General features: G+C 37.5%; 1 protein-coding gene across 2 annotated transcripts in view; it reads right to left on the bottom strand.

Moving 5' to 3' along the window:
* Window positions 1-7077: 7077 nt before the first annotated feature.
* Window positions 7078-16663, bottom strand: part of cpne5a (copine Va) — a 96097-nt gene continuing 86511 nt past the window's right edge. For both annotated transcript variants that reach the window (XM_042491462.2, XM_042491461.2), the window contains 3 exons: window positions 15318-15375; window positions 15086-15159; window positions 7078-13232 (listed from right to left, as the gene is read on the bottom strand). In XM_042491462.2, coding sequence (XP_042347396.1) covers window positions 13044-13232; window positions 15086-15159; window positions 15318-15375 — 321 coding nt within the window. In that variant the 3' untranslated portion in view covers window positions 7078-13043. The remainder of the gene's footprint in view (window positions 13233-15085; window positions 15160-15317; window positions 15376-16663) is intronic.

Here is a 16663-nt window from a genome sequence, read left to right as displayed (position 1 = left end):
TGTAGCAGTCTTACCGTGATATGGTGTCATCGAAATGAGAAAGTGAAGGACGAGATGTTTCCATCCTCAAGAATGAGGAATGATGACGTCCCAGGGAGGCTGGCAAGCTCCTTCGTCAAGAGGAGAATCAAGAATCAATGGTCCACTTCAGCGTCTCACAAACCTTACCGGTATAAAAAAGCGCTATTACTTTCTGTCATGTCATTGAACTATATGTTTCACCAATCAATGATTTATCACATCATCAAAATCCTCAGTATGATACTTAACATATAGCAATTATATGAATTACATGGTTTTAAAACAGCACAGCATCTGTTTTGTATACAAAGACTTATTATTTTAAACCTTTCAAAGATGAACTATGTTTGAACTGATGTATCATGCACAGAATTCATTTCTTACACACCAATTTTATGACAAATGTAACATTTTATATTTTTCAAATCGTCTCCCTATGCTAAAAAAAAAAAAAGTGTTTTTATGTAACTAGAGCAGCCAGGCTGCAGTGAACACGTTTTCAACACCACACTGTAATAGTTCAAAAGTACTCAACTGACAGAAAAATGAAGGAAATGAACCACAAAGTACATTCGGTTTTCTTTTTCAGTCAGTGTAGGTTGTAAGGCATTTTCTATCAACTTTACCTGTAACATCCCACAGCTGTAAAATTTAACACACACACACACACACACACACACACACACACACACACACACACACACACACACACACACTCTGCCTGCAGTACCGCGTGCCGGCTGTCACACGCAGACTGTCGCGTGCTTCGCTAGTTTAGCTCACACTTTACTCACCAGGACGGAAACTGCAAAAACTATCCGACGGCACACAGCTCCACTGCTCCTGTCTGCTGCCCCTAATACTGATTCATTTCACACACAAATCCATCACAGTTACACGCTGCGAGCTCACTTTCTCATGGGGCCTCACTGTTTTTAGCATCGCCCGCTACAGCTACCTGTTTTGCTTTTTCTCTGCACTGTTGAACGTGCTACCTGCAGGGGCGGGACTTAACTCACTTCCTCCAACAGGTGACTTTACTCATCCAATCAATTAAGAGGCTACTTCAGACAAAATGTAAACGAATTAAGTCTGGCAGGCATTTTAGTTAAACATTTTTTTTGTTTTGGTTTTCTTTAACAACAGCTAAATAAATAAATAAATAAATAAAAATAGAATAACCCTATGTAAAGTAGCTCCCCTGGGTTACAGAAACATGGTCTCATGCCATGGTGACAATAATAAACACTTGGCTAAAACAATAGTTCAACACAAAAAATATAAATTGTATATTACAGATAAACTACCGCTTAACAGTACCTGCACACACCTCAGGGAAGGATAATGTAAAAATACTTAGTTTAGCAATGGTGTTCCGTAAATAGTTATGTTTTGATTTCCATGCCCATGATTGAATAAAAGACCCTTAAAAAATGCTGCACAGGAGTTTTCAAGTCTTTTCAGTAAAGAACATTTTATAAAGTTTGGCTGTCTGTCGTTTGACCTCTGTCAAAGTCTGTTTGCACTAACATGCTTTCATTTGTCGGGCGCTCCACTCTTGTCAAAGCCATTCAATAGAAAACCTTTTTCTGGGACTATAGAGAAACTAATGAGGTGAGTACTACATAAAATTTATATTGGTTTTTGGTGAACAATTCCTTTCAGGTGATGGAACTCTGACTGCCAGCTGTAGAGATGAAGGGAGCAGCAGTCTCCCCAATTTTTTTCAAGCTCAATAATTTAAATTTTGTTGGGGGGTTTGGGGGGGTCTTGCTTTTGAAAAATCCAAAACATAACCATCAGTCCCCCTCCCCATCCCAGTAATTCTCATACAGTCCCTTAAACATTAATGTTCTTTCTTTTTAGAATAGGTTTGTGATTCTCCCTCTTTTCCACAACAGAATTTTTAGAAATTCATAAATATTCAATAACTGTGCGGAAACTTTGTAGTCAAACAGTGACTAATAAATCAGCCAAGAAAGAAAAAAACATATCTCCATCCCTTTTCTATTTTTTATTCAGTGGCTCTACTTTATTTTGTATAAAATAATAGATTTTATTTCAGTTTCATTAAAAGCTTGTGTGAAGCAGTACTGGCCTTATCTCTCTCTCCCCCTCATATGAGTTTCTGCTGTTGTTATCTGCTGTTTTTACAACTGGGGATAAGAAATATAAAAATGTACACCTTTGGTAAGTGGGGACAGCAACTGATAACTACCAGAGGAAAACAAAAGCGCTATCCTCTTCCTGTTTTGAATGTGCAATGGCTGACACGCTTCCTCTGTGCTGTTTATCGAGGCTTCATTTAGCCAGGAGATCGTACTCGGTGGCAAACAAAATTGCAAAGTGACAGTGAGGCTTGTAGGGAACCATCTGATGGTGCCATTATTTTCAAGCCAGTACAATCTGTAATAAACATTTACTTCATTACAATAAGTTAAAACAAAAAAAGATGTTGATCACCACTTTAATTGGTGTTCTAAAATGCCAGAAAACTGTAAAATATGTCCATCACAATTTCCGCAGTGAAATTTTGTCCAAACAATCCAGTACCCAAAACTATTTGGTTTAGTATCAGAGAAGATTAAAACAAAAACCAAAAAAACAGCAAATATTCATGTTAGTGAAGCTGGAGCCAGATTATTTTTGGGCATTTTTGCCAAAAATATGACTGAAACAATTAGTAAGTCATCACCTAGTTGATTAATTGTCAACTAGTTACACCTCTAAATATTTTCTAGCATAGTTTAGGCAGCTGTCTGTCCAGTTTGCAGGCAATTAAACCTGCATTAGCATTCAGACTGGGTGATTTACCCTCTCTGTGTTCTCCTGTTTTGTGCTGGCATGTAGAATCACATAAAATCACCAAACTATCTCTGACATTTTCAAATTCAGAGTTGTTTCTGCTCATAATGGCAATGCATTTTCATGGAGAACAGGCTGTTCCAGCATGCAGCAAACAGTAAATAAGGCTCACTCTGCCAGGATGTAATGATGCTCAGCATGTCCGACTCCCCCCTGAGAACTCAGCACTCTCATACTGTAGGTATTCAGCTCTTCTCCATTTAGTATTTGTGTTGATGTTTTTAATGTGTGTTGTTAGTTAACCCTTTGAAACCTGGATTGACATGCCACATTCAGATGCCTTCATTTAAACCACTGAAACCCAAGCACACTGGTTTGATTTCTTTCAAAAACACTGGTAAAATATCAATCAGCAACTTGGCATGAAACATCCTGCAAAATGCTGAAAAAAACCCAAACAAACAGTGACAAAAAATGACTGGAAAATAAGCTTTTGAGAATCATTATAAAATTATCAAATAACTAGGAAAAGTATCAACAAAACTATCACTATAATTATTATATATTTAAAAATAGCTTACAGGAAAAAAAAATATTATTTATATTTATTTTTTTGTTTTATTTTTTTCAGGTCATTTTCCTGTTTTTTGTGTATTTCTGGTAATTATCCAGTAGTTTTCTTTCTAATTTATTTGCAATTTTTGTTCATTTCCTGTTAAGTTACTCATTGCCTTTTTTCCATGGTTTTGTGAGAAATGTAGCCAATTCGCCCAGGTTTACGAGGCAGAGGACATGGTATTTTTTGATATGAAAATATCTTCACCTTGGTTTATGTAAAACAAACATGTAAAAGAAATTCATGATGTTTATGTTTTAAGAATCTGAATGATGATTCTTTACAATTATTTTCCATATGAGCAGCTTTCCCAGCTGACAAATCTCCAGCACATTATCTCAGCAGTGGGTGGTAATGGGAAACCACCCACCGCTCCACTCCGGCTCCTTTACAGTGCACTGAAAAGTCACTCATTCTTCTAATATCAGTCTCTATCGGTGGCCTAATGATGATTTATAGCCAATACAACTGCGGCCAGTGAGTCGTGGTGGTGAGTGCATTTGTGCTGCTGAGAGAGACCTGTGTTGTAGCCGTGAGGTGAGCGGAGTTCAGTCTGAACAGCAGAGCAGGAAGCTTACAACAGAGCGGTGCACCACACAGTTAATGGGAGCTGTGAGGCTTTAACGAAACCTTCCATCTGTAGCTCCAAATCTAAGGAGAAATAGCTTTATGTTTCCGACCGACCTAAGCTCTGCAAATTGGTGGATGTTGTTCTACCCACAATCAGACATGAAACAGCCCACCTTTCTACTGGAGAACCTGGAGGCTGTTTTAATTGGGCATTGCTGGCAGCGCTGTGACGTACCATGAAGAGATCTGGTTCTGGTTGGTTTCCAGGTCAATAATGAAACTGCAGGTCTCTGATTAGAGCGGGAATAACTTCTGCACACCTCCCTTCCCGCCCTGTTGAACAGATTTAAAACAGACACAGAGTCCATCAAACTTCAAGCTTGCTGAGCTCATTTGAAAGGGTCGTCAGTGGCGTGTCCACACATTTTCTTTTTTTTTTTTTCTGTGTCGGCCCAAGTGGGGCCTTTAAAACATTACAGTGCAATCAAACTGATTTTGTAGCTGTTGTTCAGCTAGAGCAAATAAAACTAAAACAAATAAAGTAATACCCTCAGGTAATCTTAGTTTGTGTTTGTTAAAAAATGCACTCTTGTTATTGCTCTGCCACATTAAATGTTGCAATCTGCAGCAAATGGTTTATTAAGATGATTTAATATCTGTCTTCAGTCATTTATCAGCTCTATATTCTTGATGCAGTTGAGATGTTTTTAAAAAGGCATTAAAGAAGTAAACATTTCATAATTTACTGCTCTGCCGACTGCCCAGTCAGACATTAACCCATACAATGACATACTGCATCATATTTGAGATACTTTGTGTTTACATGGCTTGTTAAAAAAGTCGATAGTCAAATACATTTTATCACTTTTAAAATGTAATATCAGGGAGCGGTTCAACATTTTGGGATATACATTTCGCTCTCTTACTGAGTTGGTTTAAAAGACTGAATCTGAGTTAGCTTAGCACAAAAGCTGAAGATGTCTTTTAAAAAAATCTAATTTGGCTCTTGAAATGTTGCCTGCCAGAACTCCAGAGTAATTGGTGTGGTTAGTTCTTAGAAGAACTGATTTTTGCACATTATACATGTGAAGCGTTACATATAAGTAGGGTATAATTCTATGTCATTAGCTGTTGATTTTCTTCCTGGCTGCCAGTCGGTGGTTATTGTTCAGGCAGTAAGTGGGTGGGCGAGGGAGGTGTTGGCTCTATCTTAGGCTGGTAATTTATGGCTCCAGCTGCTGTCTCCTTCTCCCCAGGTGGACAGCTTGATTCGTCAGCAATGCATCTCATTAGGGGGAGAAAAAACACATTTCTGAGGGGAACACATTCTGCGAGAGGACAGCGCTCATCGCTGATTGGCCACCAAGTCTCTCGGGGGGATAGATGTGTAGATACAAATCAACCATCTTGTTGATTGTTGCATATCTGCGGTGAAAATCTCATGACAGAAGCTTTCCAAATGTATGAAAAAGGGGAAATTTCAAACACTGAAGTCTGTTCACGCAACTGTTCAACTCCAAAACAATAAATTATTCAGTTAGCTCCAAAAAACCCTAACTAAATGTAAGTTAATGTCTGTTTTTAGATGTCTGTCCTTCTGTTTCATACTATCAAACATGCCAATGACTTTAGAAGGAAGAACCCAGGCTGTAATTATAACATATAAATTATTCAAATACTGCGTGTGACTTGTGCAAGAGGTGTTGCTCAACTAATGTGGGTTAGAGAGAAAGTACACAGCAGTGTACTTTCTCTCTATATTATTACCTTTAAATGTATCACCAAGTGGAAAACTAGAATGTAACATAAGTAAGCTATGTCAATATGGATTACTATAGTTTATCCTAAAAAGTCATAGTATATGCTCATTCCCTAAAATGACAGTCATCAAAACTTTGAGAAACCCTGATCTAAGATTTCCTGTTGAGAACACACGACTCAAACAAAAAGCTTCTCTGTCTTAAAGCGTCTGTTTTCCTGCTTTTAGTCCACATTTGCTGCAGTTCTGTTACTGTAGACTGTAGCGCAATATCCCCAAATAAAATTACTTCAGTTTGCTAATTCATAATGGAACACAGATCTTTGTCAAACACACAGTATTCACCAAAGTATAACTCATTTAATTCAAACTAAATTAATCCTAAAATCAAGAATTTTGGGAAAAATTAGTTCTCAATCAGTTTTTTTTATTAATAAAAAAGGGTACAGGAAAATGGCAGATGTCATATGCTGTGTGATATTAAATCAGATTTAAAACAAACAAAAAGTGGGTTAAGTGGGTCTTAACCAGCGGTCATTGAGGGAGTTCCAGGAGGATGCAGAAAAATGGTGAATTGTTTATTTTCGCTATCTAATTCAATGTAGAGGTCAACCCAGTGTAAGTTAAAGTCATAAGACTGACTGCTATGATCAAATAGGTTTTACTTCCTCCGCTATAGTTGACAAATACAGAATTCTACTTTTAATCATATTTAACAACCAAAATCTTTTCAGATGGTTATCAAATGGGGATCTGTGACCATTTTTATTTTCAAATATTTAGGGGTCCTTGACAAGAGAAAGGTTGAACGACTGGTTTACAGTTCTAGCGGACTATTGGATATATGAAAAAAAGGTTGAATGGAGCCTTTTGTGGCTTCAGAAGGAAAATCTTGTGATCTGATGCTACGAGTTTGAAAATCTAAAGAAAAAAAATATCTAGGGGTTTGGAGTTTGACAGAAGTGATCGTACCAGAACTCCTGCTCATACCTGCTTGACACTTGCAGGCCGAGGCTACATCAGCTGCTACTCATATAACACATCATAATCTCAACTGCATTACAGTTAATGTTTTAACAAAGAAGCAAAGAAGTAAAATGCATTGAATAAACAAGAAAATAACTGGATCTGCTGCATCCATTTTCATTCTTATTAAATCAGTTAAATTTTCCACTGTAAGTCTAAATTGCTATAGCAGCCACATGTAAATTGATGGAGCACTTTATTAAAGTAAATTGTTCAAAGTTACCGTTCCATGTTACTCTCTCTATCTCATTAGTCACCAAACACACAAAAAAAACCCATCTTGCATTCTGCCAAAGTTGTCAATATTTTATTAATCTTCAGTTAAGGCAATCCATTACAAAGCATTTCACAAACCACAGTATGACGACAATATCATGTCCAACACCTGGTTTGGAAATTTTTCAGCATGCAAGTCAGAGACCAAGAGAGGTATGTAAACAACCTGGGATAAAACAGGAGCAGTGGCAAGAAGAACCCATACAGTATGTGTCTCATAGGAACAGAATGAAAAGAAACCAGAGATGCAACATGCGAGAGATGACGTTATGCCTAAATAACGCCCCAAGTAACAAAGAAGCTCATGGCAGATGCACTAATTGGGTGAAATGAAGGTAGACTAACAAACTTTCTGCCATTTTGGCACAAACATGCACATCGTCTATAGAGGCCAAGTTCAATGAGTGAACACATTTTGGCTCTGAATATTCTTAAAATGGGGCTTATGTACATAATTAGAGTTCAGCCTCAAAGAAAATTCAAAATGAAGGGATAATCAAGGCCATTTACACCGAGAGAAAAGAACTAATTGAATTGTTGGAACGACATCTTTTAGACTGAAAAATACATTTCATAATAATTTAATGTTTCACAATTGCATAAGTGTCATTACTGTGCTCATTTCATATTTATTGATTATTCATTTGCTTTTGATGGTAGTAATTTTATTATTTCCCAGTGGTGGAAATCTTACAAAAGGAAGGGAAAAAAGGGTTTAGCTTATTATACTCTTAACGGGAAAAAACATTATTTTGTTTAGTAATAATTACATCACATATGAAGACTCTTAGAAATAAAGGTTCCAAGAGGGTTCCCTCTGAAGGGCTGAGGTTCTACACCCAGAACCAGTCACTTCTAAAGAACCCCTTTTTTGAAGAAAGAATTCTTTGTAGGACTATGGGATCCATTAAGAACCCATTTTATCCAAAGAAACCTTTTTTGAAGAAAGGGTTCCTTGAGGGTTCTTTGTGAGACTGAGGGTTTCACTACCATGGTTATGGGCTGCACTAGACCACATCAGCCCTGGCCCTTTATGGTCCTCCTTTGCCTGCTGAAGGTGTTTTCCTTGGCCCCACTTTAAACTGTCAAACTAAATCTATAAGCAGTGGAATGTAAAAGGGTTCTTGGTGGAACCCCGCCTTGGTGGGTTCTAAATTTAACTGTTAGAATATGAAAGGGTTCTTGGTGAAAATCCTGGGTAGGTTCTTGTTAGTGCCCTTTTACACCCAAATTAGCATGTGAACACAGGTTTTTAAACCCACTAAAAATGGACTTCAGACTTCTTTCCCACTGCCAACAGAGCAGAGCGAGAGAGTGCAGCAGACCAGTTTGTCTTGTGTGTGTGTGGGTTGTTTTGGTGTGTCACGTCCAACGTTAAGGACAAGCCTGAAACAATAAACAGGTGAACAATAGACAGCAGCATGGAGGAGGAGCTTCATGGTGGCTACTTGTTTTTCTACGTCTTTTACTTATTAAGTTTCTCTCTCAAACTCGGTGTAGACTAAGTTGGAGTTAAGTTTTAGCACTGCTTGGTAATTTGTGTCAGCTCGTCATTGCATGTCACGGTTTAGTGGCTAAAATTTGGACCTTCATCCGAGTGTTGTGTTTCCATCAATGCCAATTGGTGGTGGAGACAATAAATATCTGTGAATACTGAAGAGTCAGTTTACCCGTTAAAAAGCCAGATGTTAGCTGCTGTTAGCATTTTTTGTTCAGTGTAAAAGAGGTTTCAGAAGGTGAAAAAATTCAGAATAAAACCGCAGAGAGGGTTCTGGGTTGAATCATTACAAGACAGTACGGTCCTCTGTAGAGCCTCTCATTCCTCTTTTCCACCAAATAAGCTCTGGTTCTTGAACTGCTTCCATTCAGGATTAGTTGAAGCTCAGTGCTATCTCGTGAACCTCCTTCATTTTCAGCAGCTTTGAGTTAAAACTTTGTAATTAAGGTAGTGTAATCATCGGGAAGGCACTGAACAATTTAAAAACTAATAAACACTAGTGGCAAAATGGCAGATGGCATTTTTCACTTGCGAGCTTTCGTTCTGTTATTACAAATATTTGTTTATATCCAAAAAACTTGCATGTTGCAGCTGTTGATGGGACCACTGCACACTCTTTTTTCTGACAATGTCTTGCTTTAAGTCTCGATTCATGCCTTCTTCATAATCTTTTTCCATTCTGTGGAATATGACACATCTTCCGATGTTATCACAGTTTGCACCTCAGGTCAAGAAAAACATGCGATTGTTTGGTTCCAGTTGAGAACCAACTTGTCAGGTTCTGAACCAATTTATTTCAGGTCAAAATGCTGCAAACTGTTCAAAATTAGGTGCGAGAACCAGAACAGAACCTGTTCAGTGTTGGTGGAAAAGTTCTTTGTGGAACCTTTAAGAATTGGTTCTAGGTATATATCCCTTTATGTTTGATTCTAGGTAGAACTCCATACCACTTTTCCACTAACATGGTTCTGGTTCTGTCTGCTTCCTGCATCCAATTTTGAACTGCATTTCGACCAAAAATAATTGGCTCAGAACCTGAAAAGTTCAGCTGAAGCCAAAAAATATGAGGTTTTCCTTGACCTGAAGTACAAACCACGACGACATCAGAGGCACGTCATGATCTACGAATTGGAAAGAGAGGACGGAGAAGGCAACAATGGAGAAATCAAGTAATCCTCAGAAAAATAAGAGCATGCAGTGGTCCCAGTAATAGTTGGTTCATGCTTGACTTTTGGTTAAAAATAAATATCTTTAATAACGAAACAAAAGCTCAGAGGTGAGCAATCTCATCCACAATGTTGCGACTACTGTTTACTTTTGCTGCGCACGTTGTAATGCCATCCTCTGATGTCACATCCTTGATTACAATGATTCTACTCATAACTGGTGGAAAAGCAGGCTGGCTATAGATAGCACCAAGGATTTCAAGAATCCTGAACAGAACTGGTTCAAGAACCACAGCTAATTTGTTAGAAAAGAGGTAGAAAAGAGTTCAGTGTCGAGCATATATAAATGTTCTATCAGGAACCAGAGAGGACTCTCAATTAGGAGCAAGCTGAAGAACCCTACGTGGCACTTTTATTTCTAAGAGTGTATGAAAAAAAGTGCACACAACATACGGCCCCAACTCTTCGTTTTCATTTTATCTCACAGACATTAAAAATCACACTCACAGTATATGAACTGCATGCGGACGCTGACTTAACATGCCTGCCTAATAACAAACTGTACTCTTCCTCATTCATTTTCTGTGAGTATAACTTTTAAAAAATAAAATGTGAAAATAAACCACTTTGAGAGCAAGGTTACTTGCACAGTAAATCTATCAGCTATATAAGTTAATAATCCATAATACTTCTTTAAATATATTTCATAACAATGTATATATTCATGATATCCTTTTAGCTTGAATGGCTTTCCATAGAGGTAATCTGGCATTTGTGTGTGTGTGTGTGTGTGTATGTGTGTGTTATGTAACTAAACTTAATGGCCTCATTTAATTTCTGATGAACAAGTGAATCCGGCAGCAGATTAAACACTGCTTTGTCTTCTGAGGGAAAAAAAGTCATCACTAATGAAAAAAAAAAAAAGAAGAAGTAAAAAAAAAAACAGCTGAATATGGATCGGGGCCTGTGACAGAAGGAGTTCACTGCCTCTGGACTGAGTTTCTGCAGTATCATCACACAATATCTTCTCTCAGAGAGCACTAAAGCAATGGGAGTCAGAGAACATTATGCAGCTAACACAGACCGTAAAGCAACATGAGTTACGTAAACACATTTGCTCTCAACACAAAACAAAATATAACAGCTTCACATTCTCCGAGAACAACACAACAACTCTTTGTAAACGTTAGTTCTCCGATGTCATTCAACGAAACTCTCCTAAAGTAGCAAACAAGACTGAATAATGTACGAACACAACGAATCCGAAATAAACTCACTTCTTAATGAAACCCATGAATGTTTACTTTTTTCCTTGAGGCAATGTTAGTAGCCACAGTTGAGTTGTAAACAAGTCTTGACTTTGAATATTGTACAACAAGGCTCAGTGACACTCTCATTATTTCAAAGATCATTAGTGAAGAGCTGTAAGTATAAAAAGTACAGGACACTGGCTGAGACAGCGTGTAATAGTCTTGTAATCTCGCAACAGTTTTATCACCAACAACATTTTCTGTGTGTACGTCTTAAACACGAGACCTGCTGCTGCTGGCAGAATAACACCTGGGTAACTGAATTTGGATATGTTTCCATATAATAGGCACATTTGGATCGAGATATTGAGTGACTGAGAGATACTAATGGAAATAATGGCCATTATAAATTGATAAGATGTACACAACTGGGCCACAGCTGTCTTTAAAATGTTTACACAGTCACTGAAACGAAATGCAGAGGACAAATGTGATTATATGAGATATACATATACATATATATATATATATATATATATATATATATATATATATATGATTGTTAAACTGTATCCCATGTAGTAAAATGGCATTCCAATGTTTTGTTATAAAACAGGGCTGTTGTGCATTAGTGTAAAACAATTCTATCTGGGAACACTCAATTATTTTTAAAGAGTGAAAACAAAACATTTATAAGACACTGAATGAATCAGAGAAAATTGACTTGTATTGTTTTGTGCAATCCGTTATTGTTTTCCTTAAAAAATGTTTTTAAAAATTCAACACCAAAATATCTCATTGCGAGATTTGTGATTGTTCCATTTTCATTCAGGGGAAGCAAATCAATTTAAGGAGGAAGAAAAGAAAGTGAATATTGGTTGACATCAATCTTTCAAAAGTCTGTCTCTAAGGTCAGAGCGAAATCCCAGACAATAAGCTGTAACCACAAGAAATATAATCGAAAGAAACACAAACAGCGAGATGACGAACAAGATATGGCAGCATGACTTATAGTTTATCTCTCTGCATACTAACAGGGAACACAAGTATGTGCTTTGAATTATTCATCCGTTTCTCTAAACATACTGTTTTTATGCTAAATATAAGTTATTTTGAATATATCAGGACAGTCGTTTCCTTGTAAACATTGTTCCTGCTGTTTAAAATAATGTTAAAGCTGCGTTGAAAAGACGACGTGGGGTGCTTTCCATTATTTTCATCGTGGCAGCTGTTCCTTTAAAATATGGTTTTGAGCTTATTATCACTATAACCTTTGTGCTTTTTATTTGGACACTAGTGCATTCTGTTATTATAAATATTAGAAAGACGTATAAGACATGGTGCTGGAAAATCAGTATGGCAACAGCTCACAGCAGGTCCTCTACATAACTGCTTGCAATCAAAAATTATCCATCAGTGAAAATTAGTCATAAACTGTTGAATAGTTTTTATCACATGCTTTTATATTACAGTCCTTATCAAAGTAGAAATGGGGATTTCTTTTTTTTTCATGACACTGGTCACAAAATATAAGATGGAAAACTACAGGGAAAATATGACTTTAATCCCCCTCCCTTTAAACCCCTCTCAAAGGAATAAATCATTTCTGCAATAATTAAATAAATAAATAAGTATACACATGATTTCCTAGTTTATGCACACCGATTTCCAAAAGGTATCACAAACATGATACACACTGTCACATTCTAATATATTTATGCCCTCAAACAGGCTCTTTCTACGGGTTTACTTGTTATCCATTACATCACCACTTTGACAGGTTTGACAGCGAACAACTAAAGGCTCCTTCTACACCGGGCTCCCCTCAGCGCTCTCATCCTCGAGCTCTCCAAGAGAAAAAAAAAAGACTCCCTGATCATCAGCAGGTTCACCCAAAGCAGCTACATTTCTCCAAAACAAAATGGAGTCTCATCATCTTTTTGTTTAGCCGAATTAACATTTATGAAAGGGCCTCATTTCCGTTTTCCCAAAGTGGAGGCAGGTTCCCGCCATTCTTACGACGCTGCCCCAACCCTCACAAAGCTGTGTGTGGGGCTCAGACGGGGTTGGTGTGCGGGTGGTCGCCAGGTGAGTAAGCCGGTGGGACAAGGTTAGGTTTAATACCTCTGCTCTTCATGGAGGAGATCAGCTGGTCAGGGATCTCGGCCAGGACGTCTTTAGCCAGCCGCGCCATGCTCAGCACGTGGTTGCCTGTGCGGTCCATGTAGTCTCTGAACGGGACAAACTGTAAGACATGTGTGACTTTAAGAGGAGAACGCATCATGTTTTAGGGTTTCAACACATTTTCATGGACAAAATTTTAAAAGTTTTCCATGACTTTTCAAGAACCCACACTTCAAAAGTAAAAACAAAATCTTGCCCCTTTGCGCAGCATTTTTTAAACATATCAGATTTGAATTCTATTCAAACATATGAAAAAGAAATGGTGGTGTGCTCGACGACTGTCGTTAACATATGAAAGTCTATGAAAACACGCAGGTGCTCTTGAAGAAAAGGGTCAGCACGTGGGAGGAAAAAACAAACTTCAGGGCGATTCAAATTACAGCTGGCTGGCATGAATAAAAGGAGTGATGGAGCATGGGAAGAAAAATGAAGAAATGTTTGTGATAATAAACAAAATGTCACACATCGATGCCTATTATTGCTAAGTTATGTCCACAGTGCTATTTTACATTATCCCGTTATGTTACATTACTTGGAGGGTTATTCATGGTAGATCACTGTGACAATACATTGCACACAGCAAAATTCCTTCATTTTTCCAAAACTTTGATGTTTTTGACTAATTTAATTACTTTTCCAGGCCTAGAAAATGTGATTGTCAAATTCTATGATTTTTCCAGGTTTTCCATGACTGTGGAAAGTCTGATGTTTGCAACAAGTCTAACAGCCTAAGGACCTTCTGTAGCCTCATTACACATGACAATATAATAATATCATGATATTGTCTTATATTTTGGAAATCGTGATATTGTAAGTGTTGTCTTTTCCTGATTTTAAAGGCTGCAGTCTGAACTTAACCAGACTGTTCTGTTATTTGCCTTAATCCACTTAGTCATTACATCCACATTACTGATTATTATTTATCAAAAATCACAGTCTAAATATTTTGTCAAGGCACCACTAATCAACCCTACCATATTGCTGCAATATTGATATTGAGGTATTTGGTCAAAAATATTGTGATAGTTGATTTTTTTGGATCACGGAAAAATGAACTGAACACAATATGGACTGACAAATCACAATTTCAAACTATTCAATCTAACCGCTGAGTAAAGATGTATGTAGCCACCATAAACCTGATATACAGTTACATTTTTAAGGAGGTACACATAGTATAGAGATATATGCATGGGCTCTGTACCTACGTCATGGCCCCTAGATGTTAACGCACTATAATTCAACCAGTTTTTACCAGTACTGAAGCTACCCAGAGCATGCTAAAGCTTCCCAGGCACTGGTGCTGGAGAAAAGACCAGAGTTATTAAAAACTCAGGGGTTAGTTTTCCCTCTTTTCAGCATCAATGTGTTCATCTAACTTTGCACTTTGCAAATAGATTATGAGAATTCATGTTGGAAAGGTTAACATGTTATCCTGACTGTGGTGCACAATTTAAGACACACTGTCACTGAGGTACAGTGGTTCTTCCTATGTAAATGAAGAAATATGCACAGTAAATGTTTTGAAATCCATTTATTTGCTTTCTTGTGTACAAAGTTGAATTTTGGATTTCAGTGTGGGTTGTAGATTAAAAAAAAACAACCTCATAAATTAGGTTCATCCTCTGGAGAGCACGAATGTGTCCAGTAAATTTAATTGTGATGTGCTAATTGGATATGTGTTTATGTTTATGTTTTGATACTCAATGTGTACGAGTAAAGATTTGTCAGAATCTGAACTACAACATATATTTCAAGACTATCTGGCCACCAGCTGGTAAAATATCTTGATAATAAAAACAAACATCGCCTCAATAAGCATGGCCACTAATGGCGCAAAAATGACTTTTTAACCACTGTGCCTTTAGAAAATGATCCGTGTCCCCCAAATGACAAGCATTAGAAAGGTCTCACCTGCACAATGTCTCTCTCTGCCAACTTTCCCCGCGAGGAAATCCTGATGTCATCACCATCCAGCTCAACCATAGCTACAGAGAAAAGGTTTTTAAAATAATCTCATAAAAAAAGGTGTATTTTCATACCGATGATACTGTGCGATAATTGTTATGGTTAGGAGGGGGACGCCTAAAAAAGAACATTTGACTAAAACAGACCACAAACTGGTTTCTTTAATTACTGTTCTTACCATCAAATTCAGCTTGGCCGACTCCGACAATGATGATAGACATGGGGAGTTTAGCTGCCTGTCGTGAACAAGAAGAACAAACAGTCAGTCAAGGTGACAATACCAGTTATTTGTATTTTTCTCTCATTCTGCAAGTCACTATTAATCTGCCCGCACATTTATCCAGAGAACAGAAACAACAATGGGGAAGATAAAACAAGATAAACATAAGTGATACATTGCATGTTTTCAATTCACTTTCACATTATGTTGTATAGTTTCGGTTGCCAGGGACTGAGAGTAAATACAAAATACATTAATATGCTCACGAGCCCCGAGGTTCTCACAACAGCCAGCATGTAATAGAACATTTTAGCAAACTACTACACAGTGGACACATTTTACAGACAGCTTTTACAATGTGGAATACCAAATAAGTCAAAGAACACAATGTTCTTCACTTTATGTTAACAATGAAAATAAAACAGTGCAGATAACCTGCACAAACATGAAAAAAGTCAAACACTTAATCCATTAAACATCATCCTACACACACATCATTTAGTCTAACACTATCTATGAATCATCTTTGCATATAGAAATGTTTGACACACTGTTAACATCAGCAGATAAGTTCACACGTCCTCCTTATTTAAAGGGACAGTTCACTCCAAAATAAAAAAAAATAAAAAAAATTTTCCTCATACCTGTAGGGGTTTTTATCTATCTTCATTGTTTTGATGCGAGTTGCAGGGTTGGTATTTGGAGATATCAGCTGTAGTGATGTCTACCTTTTTAAATATAATGGAATTAGATGGCATTTGGCTTGTGGTACTCAAAGAACAAAATAGATCTGAAAAACTCAACAACAGAGTCTCTCTCCAGAACTCATGACTCAGTCTTACAAGATAATCCACAGACCTTGTTGTGAGCAGTTTCATTTGCTTTCTACCAAATTACACCCACCAACTGTTCAAAGTGTGCATATTCCTAGCTCACCTAGAACCACTGAACTAGCATAAGTTACAACTCTCAATGTTTACATCCTGCACTGTCACGAGCATGAGCCTCTTGTCCATGAGTAGATTCCTTCTGTGTGAGGGGGAACAGATTGGTGGAATAAAAAAGTTCCCTCAACAGCTCACAACAAGGTCTATGAAATATCTTGAGGAACCAGGGCATGATTTTTGGAAGGAGACACTGCTGCTGAGTTTTTCAAATGTATTTTTTTGGCCCTGTGAGCACCACAAGCAGAGTGCCATCTTCCATTTTGTTGGAGAGAACGCAGACTTCTCTACAGCTAATATCTTTGACACTATGACTCACATCAAAAAGATCTAGACTGATAAGTAGCCCTAAAGGTGAGA

This window comes from Plectropomus leopardus, chromosome 9, assembly GCF_026936395.1.
Source record: "Plectropomus leopardus strain MGB_pleo_1.0 chromosome 9, ASM2693639v1, whole genome shotgun sequence".
NCBI classification, from domain to species: Eukaryota; Metazoa; Chordata; class Actinopteri; order Perciformes; family Serranidae; genus Plectropomus; species Plectropomus leopardus.
Note: the sequence above shows the minus strand (reverse complement) of the source record. Positions and strands in the feature narration are given on the sequence as shown.